Source organism: Schistocerca piceifrons, chromosome 7, assembly GCF_021461385.2.
Source record: "Schistocerca piceifrons isolate TAMUIC-IGC-003096 chromosome 7, iqSchPice1.1, whole genome shotgun sequence".
Lineage (NCBI taxonomy): Eukaryota > Metazoa > Arthropoda > Insecta > Orthoptera > Acrididae > Schistocerca > Schistocerca piceifrons.
In genome coordinates, this window is record NC_060144.1 from 337,924,590 (window position 1) to 337,938,506 (window position 13,917).

General features: G+C 42.2%; 1 protein-coding gene across 1 annotated transcript in view; it reads left to right on the plus strand.

Moving 5' to 3' along the window:
- Window positions 1-13,917, plus strand: part of LOC124805251 (juvenile hormone esterase-like) — a 75,441-nt gene that overhangs the window by 41,569 nt on the left and 19,955 nt on the right. Inside the window, exon 7 of the mRNA XM_047265763.1 lies at window positions 5,406-5,587. Coding sequence (XP_047121719.1) covers window positions 5,406-5,587 — 182 coding nt within the window. The remainder of the gene's footprint in view (window positions 1-5,405; window positions 5,588-13,917) is intronic.

Consider the following 13,917-nt stretch of genomic DNA (forward strand, 5'->3'; position numbering starts at 1 on the left):
CTTCTGCCTGCGGCACTGGATACAGGAATAGTCAAAGGTTTTCTAATTTCACAGTATGTAGGCTAGAGTCATTTAACAATACAATTTAATAAATCACCAAGTCTTTATTGACACTTTTTCCTAAAATGTACACAACCACCTGCTCGATCTTAAACAGGAAAAGGTTGGTTGGTTTTTGGGAAAGAGACCAAACAGCGAGGTCATCGGTCTCATCGGATTAGGGAAGGACAGGGAAGGAAGTCGGCCGTGCCCTTTCAGAGGAACCATCCCGGCATTTGCCTGGAGCGATTTAGGGAAATCACGGAAAACCTAAATCAGGATGGCCGGACGCGGGATTGAACCGTCGTCCTCCCGAATGCGAGTCCAGTGTGCTAACCACTGCGCCACCGAACAGGAAAAAAAGAGCCGTAGGAATCAGGTAGTGATTGTGTGCAAGTTCTGGGTAACACCGTTTATGTGGCTCAGAATCATCTACCCTTAAAAGTTCCAAAAATAACAGAGTCCAAGTTACCGAATCTTTCTTATAAATGTCCCAACCCTCTGTCCAAAGTTTTACAGTATATTTCTATATCGTTTGTTTCCAAATAGACCACAGCATCATCCATTTGTTGACCGCGAATGACTATTTCCCGTTTTCTTCCAAAACCGTCATATTTGGTTCTTAACATTGCTTGGAATTCTTCTGTTTCGCGTCAGCCAATGTCATAAGCTCTGGCTCGCGATGCATCAAACGAGGTGTCAGTGACAGGGAAAATACCTGCAGAAACATTAGAACGAAACTGACTTGCCTCATGATTTCAGATCCACGAGCAGCAGTAGAGGCTTCTTGGACCCTCTTATATGGATCTATTATCTTGTTGAAAAGTGAGTCCAATTGACCGCAACATGAGGATTTCACCAAATATACAGAACTCAATCGCTTTACAACTTTGGGTAGTAATTTCCTTACTTTCTCATCTACACCCCAGATTCTTTTGATTGGATTTGAAAAAAGCAGCAAGACTATTCAAAGTCAAAGAAGAAAATTCTGCGTTTTTTTTTAGTCGACTTGTGATAGCACCGTGCACAATTGAAACGGTGGATGAAGATTGCAGTAAAAAACGTGTCACTCTTGATCGTAGTTCATTCAAATAAGCAGCCATAACAGCAGCTTCATCGTACCTTTCAGCATTTTCTAGTATTTTAAAAATCTTCCGTCGAGTAGGCCTAATCAATAGGTGTGGCATAGCGAACTATTTAGGAGATCAACAAGAAATTAAATGCATGAGTTACTTCATCCTGAATACTTACTTGACTTAATTCATTTGGCCCTTATGGGGGCATAGGGCATCCAAAAAAACTCGCCAGCCATCTCTGTCTTTGGCCATTTTCTTCAATTCCGCCGAGATATAGCCCATTCTCCTTGTTTGCCCTTTCACTGTCCACTTCCATGTATCTCTAGGCCCGCCTCTCATTATCATTCTTTAGGGATTCCACTCCAATATCTTCTTTTTTATTGCTCTCTCTGGGTTTCTCATTGCGTGCCCAAGCCATCTTTACTTTCTTTCACGTATCTGTTCTTCTATAAGTGTCTGGTTTGGTTTTCTCCAGAGATCCTCATCACTTATTTTTTTCGGGCCACCAGCTGGTTATTATACCCCGAAGACACCTAGTTGTGAGGCTCTGCGCGTGATGTTTCTGTTTCTCCATACTGGATACAGTTGTGTGAAGCAAGCATTTGCCTTCTTTATGCGATTCTTCACGTTTTCTCTGGGTGCAGCATCTTCTGTCACCACATTACCCTGATACAGGAATGAATTGACAGTCTCCACTTGCTGCTCCCCCACAAGCAGTGGTGTAAGTAGCGTGAGCAAAAAAAGGAAGGAAAATGGCGTTACAGACTTACGCTGAAAAGTTGTTTTGGAGTCAGAGTGGGCTGAGCCTGCCGTCATTTTAAACGGCCCAAAACATTAATAGACTAGTGTTTATGATTGTTTCTTGTTCACTGTTTCTGTCATGTGCACGCAACAACTGTTTTAAATACTAAAAATTACAGTGCTTACATGAATATCATAGGGTGAGGAAGGCAATTTCGATCTTTTTCTGTTCTTAAATACGTATTTCATCTAGTAACACGACACCTTTGGCCTCGTTAGTGTAACTTGTTTTTTGTTGATATATTTCGAACAACCAACAAGAGGAGGAAGTGATGTGAAAGCTGTCTTTTTTAATCCATTTAATTCCACTTTTATTGCATTTGTATCAGTAGAAAATGAAGATGGAACCCCGAAACCAATGCTTGTTTGCTTACTTGTATTGCTTCTTGTTCGTTACATTTTCAGCTTTCAACTCATATGCACAATATTTTTAATGTTCACGTTTGCAAAGATACTTGCCTACTTGTTCTTTGCCAGCCCACAGACGTGTGCGATGAGGGAAGACGCAAGGCACGCTATCGTATCTTTTGCATATCAACGAAGTGAACTATTATTAAAATGTCAAAGAAACAGAACTGCACAGAGATGTATCTCCATGCAGAGTAGAGTTCTTGTTTTATTAGATTGTTAGTGCATTAGTTTCACTGTAGTTTACATGTCTCTTCACTTTGAAATCTTATACGATGCGAATATATAATTTTCTAAACAGCATTGCCAAATGCTATAAATTCGGTTAAGGAAACACTCTCAAACGCATAGGGCGCGTAAAACGGATATTTTCGATCAACATGCTTGTAAGTCACTTTTTTAGTAGTGTTAGTCTAGCCCGTGCTACACATAGGCCTACCTTTCGATCAGTAGCCTGTTTGCTTCTTTTTCCGGAATATTTCTCGTCAGCAGCTGTCAGTTTTTGAGGAATAGCCGATCATATTACTGTTGGAATGCACTTTGATCATCTGCCTTTTTTGAATTTCATTTTGAGGCTTTCAACGTATAGGACTCCATACCATGCTTTGTGATATACCAATAATTAATTAATTAGTTAGTTAGTTTCATATTACTTGTATCATTTGCGTGGTAAATCATAATGATGTGGAACGAGTTATTCTATATCAACATTTTTTTTTTTTTGTAAAAATGACTCCATGTAGTTAATTTATTAGTATTTTTGTTTTTTAATTAAAGACAGATGTTAGTAATTCGTAGTCATCACCATTTACACATTACAGTCTTCTGTGGATTAGGAAGAGCTGTCAAAGAGAAACGTTACGGTGAAGCCGTTAGATTGCTACTCACAGGCCGAGCAGCAGGCAGGCACGACAAAAAGTGTGATCGGCTAAAGACTTCTTCTGAAAGGAAGCAAAGCACGCACTCACGTTCATACAATCATACACACAGAACACATACACATATGACCGCTGTCTCCTAATATTCTAGTCAGAGTCTCTTTTAAAGAGGGAGGAAATATGAACAATGAATAATTATCGGCGGGAGGAATTCCGGGAATGAGTTACTGAACCAACAGTCAGCGCGCTCACGTAGCCTTGTGTTGTGCGGAGACGAGGCCATCGACAGTGTGGTTCGGACGCCTGAGCGTTTGGAGGACAATGAAAAACACAGGAAAGAAAACAAAGAAAGCAGCAGAACTATAATTCATGTATAGAAAAGAAAATATTGCTTGAAAAGCTCCACTTATGAATGAAATGTGACTCCTGTAAATTTTGGATTACGATCGGATCTGTTAGTACAGCCATAAACGGCGCAAGCTGGCATTTTTGACGAAACAACTACGTCTCGACGCAAAGTACCAGATGCTATTTGGGAGGCGACCACAATAGTCGGTAGATATCCCCAGCGGTCGAAATTTGGCAGGAGCACGTCAGAGTGATATCACGGAGAAGTATTACCGCGGTGAACCGTGGAGGTATAAATGGGGTGAACCTAATGTTTTGCTCAATATAAGATGGCGGGCGCTTGTTTCGGGTTTGTGACGTAATGATAATTGCTCCATGCGCAGAAAAGGGCAAAGAGGTCAGCGATGTACAGGGTAGGGCAAATAAAAGTGGCCCGGAAGAGTGGATACAATTGGAGGTGAATGTATGTATATAACCACACCCCAACAGGATGGAGCAACTAGCCACACAGCCGGTTGAACATCGGAGCACATTTACACAATTTTCACGCCTGACGAAGTTGTTAGCAGAGGTCAACCTGGTCGCTGCCCTAGTTGGCCATCCAGGACACAAGATCTGTCAGTGCGCGGTTACTTTGTGTGTGGAGCCATCAAGTGTAAGGTGTATTGCAAAAGCCCCAGTCTTCAAAACTGCAGCAGAAATTTCGGACGAGAGTGCAGCAATTTCAGCATTTCAGCTTTGATCCGCCTTCAGTAACTTGCTGACCAGGGCCCAAAAGTGTTGAGAGATGAATGATTGTCACTTTCAACATCTGCTGTAGTCAGATTAGTTCTGTATTTCCTTTCCTCTTCTGTGGTTCTTTGTGCCCTGGAACTCTTTTCTGCGAGCCATTTTTATTTGCCCAACCCTGTATTTAGGAATACCAAAATGTTGTTTTAAACTGATCTATACAAGCAAAGACAATTTCATGCACACTTTATAACTGACGATATAAATGTTATAAGTGATTATAAAAATTATTGAAATAACAATAATCATTATATAAATTTTCAAAATTATGAAATATATCTGATCTTCTTTTGTGGTACAGTGTCCTATCTGAAACTACTTTCCATTATACATTTTAACATTTGAATACAAACAAATTGCCGGCCGGAGTGGCCATACGGTTCTAGGCGCTTCAGTCTGGAGCCGAGCGACCGCTACGGTCGCAGGTTCGAATCCTGCCTCGGGCATGGATGTGTGTGATGTCCTTAGGTTAGTTACATTTAATTAGTTCTAAGTTCTAGGCGACTGATGGCCTCAGATGTTAAGTCCCATACTCGCGGTTCTAGGCGCTCAGTCCGGAACCGCGCGACTGCTACGGTCGCAGGTTCGAATCCTGCCTCGGGCATGGATGTGTGTGATGTCCTTAGGTTAGTTACATTTAATTAGTTCTAAGTTCTAGGCGACTGATGGCCTCAGATGTTAAGTCCAATACTCGCGGTTCTAGGCGCTCAGTCCGGAACCGCGCGACTGCTACGGTCGCAGGTTCGAATCCTGCCTCGGGCATGGATGTGTGTGGTGTCCTTAGGTTAGTTAGGTTTAAGTAGTTCTAAGTTCTAGGGGACTGATGACCATAGATGTTAAGTCCCATAATACTCAGAGCCATTTTTTTTGTTAAGTCCCATAGTGCTCAGAGCCAATACAAACAAATTATACTTTACCATCAGCTCTTTCACAAATGTAAAAAAAAAGTGTTGTGTGAGAAATTCACTAAATCGGATGGTGACCATATTGTATGTTTCGTGTTGTATACGAAACAATAGTGTCCCACTGCCCGGTTCCATTATGGTCTCCATTCCTTGCCTTGCAGAGAAGGCCTACCTGTCGGAGCCAGCGTCTCTGCAGGAGCTGAACGACAACTTTGAGCTGGCGGTGGCGCCGCTGCTGCACCTGCCGACGGCCGAGGAGCGCTCTGCAGCCGCCCTCAGCATGCACGACTTCTACTTCGGACACGAGAACATCACCGTGGCCGATGGGCAAGCCCTGGTCAACGTACGTACCTTACTTGCTGACGGACTCAAACAGCTTCATGCGACTTCCCACAATTCGTGTCATTCCATGATTCAGGTGTCACCCACTGAATAACATGTACAACTGTGCTCTGCAAATCATAGCGAAGTGCAGGGCAGGGGGCACTTCCCATTATATTAGACTTCCGGTTCCATTCGCGTATAGAGCGCTGGGAAGAAAGATTGTTAAATTGCCTCTGTCAGTTCAGTAATAAGTCACGTCTTACCATCGAAGTCCCTAAGGGAGCGGCACGAAGCGGTTTGTAGTATACGCCTAGATTCTTCAATACAGCTACTTGAAATTTTGTAAGTTCGCCAAGTGTTTTGGCGTGGCCATTATCCCCAGCAAGTATATAAATATTACTTTCACAAGTTGAAACGCCGTTTTCTTGCTTCTGTCTTTAGTATCTACGTTTCACATGTGTTTCGCCTTTTACATTAAGGCACCTTCAGTGGATTTAATCTGGAATTATTAAGTTTTGTTTTCTCCGTAATATCTGAACAAATTGTTTAATTCTCTTGAAAAAACAACTTAAACTCATGTAGGTGCAAATGCACGCAAGTACACACACACACACACACACACACACACACACACAGACAGAGAGAGAGAGAGAGAGAGAGAGAGAGAGAGAGAGAGATAGAAGAAACAGTAGTTAGGTTGGCAACTCTTAAGAAAAGTAACACCAAGTGAACATACAGAGATCGTTCATAATTCTCGTAACAAAAATCTGCAGTTAATGACAGACCAGTAGTGGGGTCTACTGCAGTCAGCTTACGATGTATGAAATGACAAAAGAAAATGTGTCGATTTTTGAGTGAGGTGACAGTGCTACCGCTAATGAAAAATTAGATGAGAGGAAAATCAAATTTCGGCCTTTAAGACGAAAAATTGTAAGAAATAATTTATAAACGTAAAAATTTTACATTCAGTTGTTTTCTGATCTTCAAGTACCATATATATAAACAACACAGTACAATTTCAGATTAAATCCACTAAAGATACGTTAATATAAAGTGAGAAACGTGTCTTGACTATAAATAAATATACACAGCAGCAAGAAAAAGGCGTTTCAATTTATAAAACGAATATTTGTAAACAGCTTTCAACGGAATAGTTGGCGGTCTTCAATCGGTCTTCAAGCGTCTGTGAGTTCCGTTTTTCAGCATCTCTGTGACACTTCCTCGTGAATCAAACAAATACGTTGAAATTTGTGCTGTCCTCATTTGTATCTTGTTTGATATCGACACTTACACACTTGAATGATATGGTATGTAGGTCACACGAGTGTTTTTTAGACAATCTCCTTTAAAGACATTGCGGTCTTGCAGTAACCAACCAATGAAACGAAGCTTTATGAACGACTGAGCCTATGTGATCAATCCACTAATATACCCACAAACTGTTACTCCGAGACGTTAGTAATAGTTGATTGATTCAGTTGAGGTTCACTGATATTGTTTTCTTCATTTTGTGATGCGCAAAATTTACATTTGTGAGTGCTGAAAGGAACGTGCCAATATCTGCACGAGTACGAAGACTTATTAACATCCATTCGAATATTTCTGTGATTTTTTCGCGTAGTCCTTCATTGCAGATAGCTGCATCGAAAATGTTCAAATGTGTGTGAATTCTTAAGGGGCGAAACTGCTGAGATAATCGGTCCCTAGACTTACATTCTAATTAAACTAACTTATGCTAAGAACAACACACGCACCCATGCCTGAGGGAGCTGCATCACCTATAAATAGTTTGAGGTTACTATTAACATTCCCTGGCAGCTCATTAATATACGATATGAACAGCAAGGACCTCAACACACTTCCTTGGGATAAACCTGAGGGTAGTGCTACATCTACCATTGACACTCCATCCAAGATAACATGTTGCTTCTTCCTACTGAGAAATTCTAAATCCTCTAATACTGCCGATAACAGTTATAAGACAGCAGACTAAGGATTATTACAGGAAAAAGTTACTGTTGTTCACATGGACGACGACGTTACACATTTGTATTACGACACTTATTATCTATAAATTATCCAGGAAGACTCTGAGTTTAGATTAGATACATCTTTTATTCCATAGATAGAGTGTGCAATATGTCACAAAATGAAAATACATATATGTATTTACAGAAGAACTGATGTGCTAATCGTTTAAATGATTGCATTCCACATGTGATAATCAGCTCTAGTTTATTTGCTGTTCTACTGTACAATTTAGGTCTAGGCCATTTTGACGTACACTTACGTAAGTGACTGTTAACAATTCATTTCGTCACAATGATTTGAAAATTAAGCACTGTGACAAACCAAGTCATAAAATCTGCTAAGATTAATAAGGAATTACTGCACTTTCGTGAACAATACCATGGGAAAAAAATCAGGTAAGTCATACTGGTATCTTGCACATGTGGCATTAAAAGAGTGTCTTGAGCTATTGTACTTGTGAGTGTAACTATCACATTTGTAATAAAAAGCTGTACCAACAGCACCATTTATATGGACACAGGTAACACATTTAAAATTTCGTGTATTGTTAAATAGCATCGCAATTGACTTTTGAATTTCGGACTTGCAGTCGCACTCACAAGCACAGTAGCTGTAGACACTCTTCAAATACCTGGTGATTTAATTAACGTGTAGTCACTTACGGAGGTTCAGTGTGGGCTGTGACTATCGTATGACAACGAAACGTGGTAGATATGCTGATGTGCTAATCCGGAACAGATTTACATTGGAACACAAATTAGTTATAATTGTGGCCACCTGGTGCAAATCTGGAGCTACATACTGTTTGTATGGCTATGACATCCACGCTGTCATCTGAGAAGCCATAGCGTGAGTAAACTGTATGCCTATCGAGAAGAGAGGCCGTGCACTGTTAGCGAAACTGTTCTATGTGAACTGCAGCTTTTGTAGTGCTACATTCAGAGAGTATCACCGACTGAAAGACCTGAGTAAAGGTCTGATATTATTAAATGGTTTAAAGAAGATGATAATGCAATTTGAAAACACGGGTAAGCTGGTATATCTCCTGGAAGAGAAAGACGTCCTGTGTGGATGGAAGTTATTGACGACATTGTTGTCACAGTAACTGATTATGCAGCACATGTCCCAGGTATTGTTAGTGCTCGTGCAGTGTCACAAGAACTGTCCATCCCATGGTCAACAGTACGGGAAGTTTTGCGGTCTATATTACACTAGTACCAGTACGAGATCCAGAAGGTGCAACAGTTGAAACCTCATGATCTGCAGCAACGTTCTCAATTTGATCTTCGGTTTCTGGCTGGGATCAAGGTGGATGACATGAGGCTAGGGCATTGTTCGGTGGAGTGACGAGGTACACTTTGCACCACAGTATGCAGTGAATACTGCCGAATTTGGATTTCTGTTTAAACCGCGTGTTGCGCACGAAGAGCCATTGCGCTCGCCTTACGTGGGCGTGTGCTTTTGATTCACGAGCAGCTTTATTCTCGGTTCAGTCTTCTTTGAAGAGAACATAGCCACAAGCTCTGTCAGGTAGCCGGCCGGGGTGGCCGTGCGGTTCTAGGCACTACAGTCAGGAACCGGGCGGCCGCTACGGTCGCAGGTTCGAATCCTGCCTCGGGCATGGGTGTGTGTGATGTCCTTAGGTTAGTCAGGTTTACGTAATTCTAGGTTCTAGGGGACTGATGACCTCAGAAGTTAAGCCCCTTAGTGCTAAGAGCCATTTGAACCATTTCTGTCAGGTATAGCATCCAGTCTGCACGTTATCGAGACCTATTCGTACAATAGGTGATTCCTGCTTTGGAAGAGCACAACTTTGTGGAAATCACTGTTTTCATGCAGGACGAGCCAACATGTCATGTCACTCGCGAAGTGAAAGATCTGCTTAACGAAACCTTCCACGAAAATGTTATTTCCAGAGATTTTACAGAAGCACGGCCTGCAAGATCATCTGATCTGAAATCTATGTGATTTCTCGCTATGGGGATACCTAAAGGAACGCGTTTACCGGGTGCACGCTTGGTCTCCACCTGATCTGAAGGCCAGTGAAAATAGGAACACGCTGTTCATATTCCACCGTAATGCTGCAAGGAACTGTTGATTACGTCGTTTTATCGAAGCAGATCGTGTCGAAGTCAATGATGCTCATATGAACAAACTGCACTGATCCCACGCCCGTCCGTAACGCACCCAGGCGATGGCGGAGGATGAGCGCGACACAGCTGTCGGTCGGTCGGTCGGTCGGTCGCGATTGGTCTCTCTGTGGACAGAGTGGAGGAGTTTACAAACCTTAGTATATCTAGTGATCTGGTTTGTCACTGTGCTTAGTTTTTTAAACGATTTGTTATAGCTGATTTCTTATCAGTCCTTTTTGTAAGCGTACTTGGACGGTCGCTCCATTTGCACTATAGTACGACTGATAAAGTGAAACTGACAATTATAAGCGGGATGCAATCGTTTAAGCAGTTTGTCACAGCTGTGGACCCATGTTTAATGAAAATCAAGATATGGTAAATATTTCTTCTGCAGATTGTGAGACTCCTCTTGTTTTGGCAGAATTTTTTTGCTAAATTTTTCGTGTTATTGGGACGCTGCAGCGATTGGAAGTAATTCGCTCTCTTAAGCAGCATCACAGAATACAACAGCAAAGAGTGAGAAACTGTTTCTCATGCTGAATGCGGCACGTTGCGCGATAGTTAGTCAATGGAGCGAAGAGATGCAAGCGAGCCATTAGAAAGTATCTTGCCTGGTGACCTGTACGTAGGATACCCAACAAAACAGGCGTGAAATTCAAACTTTTTCTTTCATAAATTTTAAGTATTAGTGCCCACGTTTCGCATAATAGATGCTAGGGGTAAAGTAACTGGAATTAAAGATTTAACACAACAATACCATTACACAATAAATTCTTTAAATCTGATAACAATTGAAAATTGTTCACCTTCCGATTGCTTACGAACAGCTACGAAGTTGTACGAAGTATGTACGACGTTACCGCTGCGCGCCAATCTAGTCTATTCTTTATACTGCTCGTCTTGATATACTGCGAACTGGGACTATTGATATTTTAAAAAATTTCACTTGTCCTATATCTCGACACTTAAAAACATCAATATAGGGCCTTGATAGGTCGAATAAATTATCGATATATCGACGGAAAAGTATCAGCGTACTGCCCTATATAAATATCGCCAGCACATTGTAAATATACTGCAGATTTTAGTGCTATATATCTAAGTTTTAAGATATTCTACACATCAACAAGCTAGCAGCCTGCCTATCCCTCTCACAACAATAACTGTAAGGATAACGATGCACGTTCAGGCTTGGCGATAACCTCTTTGCTAATAATGGTAACTGCAATTCATGTCGATTTCTCTGTTTTTTCATTTCTGCCAAAGCCAGCGACCCAGCAGCTGTAGTGTCAAAATTGCGTGGCGAAGCTAAACGTTCCAGTTTCCGTTGGTAGCGCCGAGCGCCGATTAGATCAGCATTTCCGCTCACGCGTCTCCGTCCACCGTAAAGACAAATCTTGTCATCCAGTTTTGACTCATTATTTTCAGCAACTGTTTCTGAAAACGCAACTGGTGTGCTATTTCTTTACATCAGAAATCTTGTTATTCCATTCACACACAGCAGTATACTTGCTTGACACAGAGGGAAAGACTGGTCGTGATGAAAGCCCAAAAGTAGTAATACTCCTTTACACAGCGAAAGTGACATTATGTTCTATTACAGTTTCAAAAAAACAACATAAAATATTTACCAAAAACTGCGAAAAAAATAGAACCCAAAATAAAAATGTAGACATTCAATATTGCCATTTTTATATCGATGTATCGGAGAAAATAAAGTCGCAGATGTCTATCCATACTTTATAGCAAATATCGATATATCGATATTAAATCGAAGGCTCTATTACGAACTATGGATGAAGGGCAACAGACAGATGCCATATTTCTAGATTTATCGAAGGCGTTTAACACGGTGCCCCGCTGGCTGTTAACGAAGGTACGAGCGTATGGAATAACTTCACAGATACGTAAGTGTTTCGAAGACTTGTTAAATAATAGAACTCAGTAAGTTGTCCTTGACGTTGAGTGTTCATCAGAGACAAGGATATCATGAGGAGTGCCCCAGGGGAGAGTAATAGAACTGCTGCGGTTCTCTGTGAGTCAAATGAAAACCTTAAATTTGTAATAACAAATCGAAATTTCACGCCGTTATCCTGTAAGCTGATAAGCGTGCTACAAACAGCGTGTAGAATGGCTTGTAGGTGGCAGCATACTGCAGATGCACACATACCGTGGCAGTTTCCGGCCGCTGTGGTCTAGCGGTTCAGGCGCTCAGTCCGGAACCGCGCGACTGCTACGGTCGCAGCTTCGAATCCTGCCTCTGGCATGGATGTGTGTGATGTCCTTAGGTTAGTTAGGTTTAATTAGTTCTAAGTTCTAGGGGACTGATGACCATAGATGTTAAGTCCCATAGTGCTCAGAGCCAGTCGTGGCAGTTTCAGTATAAAGATGGCCGCCCTACTTGCGACTTGCACCAGGGAAGAACAGCGTTCTGTTATTCGGTTTTTGCGTAGTGTGAAACCTATCGAATTTCATCGACGAATGAAGGTTCAGTACGGTGATGCATGTTTGTCACAGCAGCAAGTCTACGAATGGAGTAGGAAGTTCGCAAATGGTGTGACTTCAGTGGAAGATGCTGCTCGTCCAGGTCAGGCACAACGAGTTGTGACTCCACAGAACATTGCAGCAGTTGAAGCCATAGTGAAGGAAAACCGCCGAGTGACACTGAATGACATTGAAGCATGTTTACAGATTAGTCATGGGTCAGCACACCACATTGTGCATGAAGTGCTCCAGTTTCACAAAGTGTCTGCAAGATGGGTGCCACGGCAGCTGACTCCTGAAATATGAGAACGACGCGTTGATGCTTGTGAAGAACTTCTTCGGCGCTTTGAACGAGAAGGTCATGGCTTCCTTGCAAGAATCGTTAGTGGGGACGAAACCTGGGTTCACTTCCACCAACCGGCAATGAAGAGAGCGAGCAGGGAACGGCGCCATTCCTCATCACCAAAACCAAAGAAGTTTCGAACAGAACCATCTGCAGGGAAGGTTATGCTGACTCTCTTTTGCGACGGCGTCATTTTGGAGCATTGCATGCCTAGAGGGACCACTGTCACCAGTGCATCATACACAGATCTCCTAAAAAATCATCTGCGGCCTGCAATCAAATCAAAGTGACGTGGATTGCTGTCGGCAGGTGTCCTTTTGCAACATGACAATGCAAGGCCCCACACTGCCCGTACAACAGTTGCAACAACCACAGACCTGCATTTTGAGTGTCTTCCTCATGCACCATACTCACCAGACCTTGCCCCAAGTGATTTCCATATGTTTGGACCACTGAAAGACGCAATGGGAGGAAAGAAGTTCCGTTCTGATGAAGAGGTACGTCACGCGGTGCATGAGTGGTTGCGCGGACTACCAAAAGGATTTTTTTTTCTAAAGGAATTTATGCACTTTGTAAGCGCTGGAGACTTGCATTGAGCACGGGGGAGATTATGTTGAAAAGAGATACAGCTTTGTATCACTTCTGCACAATAAATAATATTTTAAAAAATATTTAATGTTTTCATTTGACTCACCCTCGTACATATATGATTTGGTGGGCAGAGTGGGCAGCAATCTGCGGTTGTTTGCTGATGATGCTATGGTGTATGGTGAGGTATCGAAGTTGAGTGACTGTAGGAAGATACAAGACGACTTAGACAAAATTTCCAGTTAGTGTGATGAATGGCAGATAGCTCTAAATGTAGAAAAATGTCAGTTAATACGGATGAATAGGAAGAACAGACCTGTAATGTTCGGATACAGCATTTTTAAAGTCCTGCTCGACACCGTCAAGCCGTTTAAATTTTTGGGTGTAGCATTGCTGAGCAGTATGAAATGGAACGACTATGTCAGACCTGTAGCAGGGAAGGCGAATGGTCGACTTCAGTTTATTGGGAGAACGAGAGGAAAAAGTGGTTCACCTGTGAAGGAGATCGCATATAGGACGCTGGTGCGACCTATTCTCGAGTACTGCTCGAGTGCCGGCCGAAGTGGCCGTGCGGTTAAAGGCGCTGCAGTCTGGAACCGCAAGACCGCTACGGTCGCAGGTTCGACTCCTGCCTCGGGCATGGATGTTCGTGATGTCCTTAGGTTAGTTAGGTTTAACTTGTTCTAAGTTCTAGGGGACTAATGACCTCAGCAGTTGAGTCCCATAGTGCTCAGAGCCATTTGAACCATTTGAACTGCTCGAGTGTTTGGG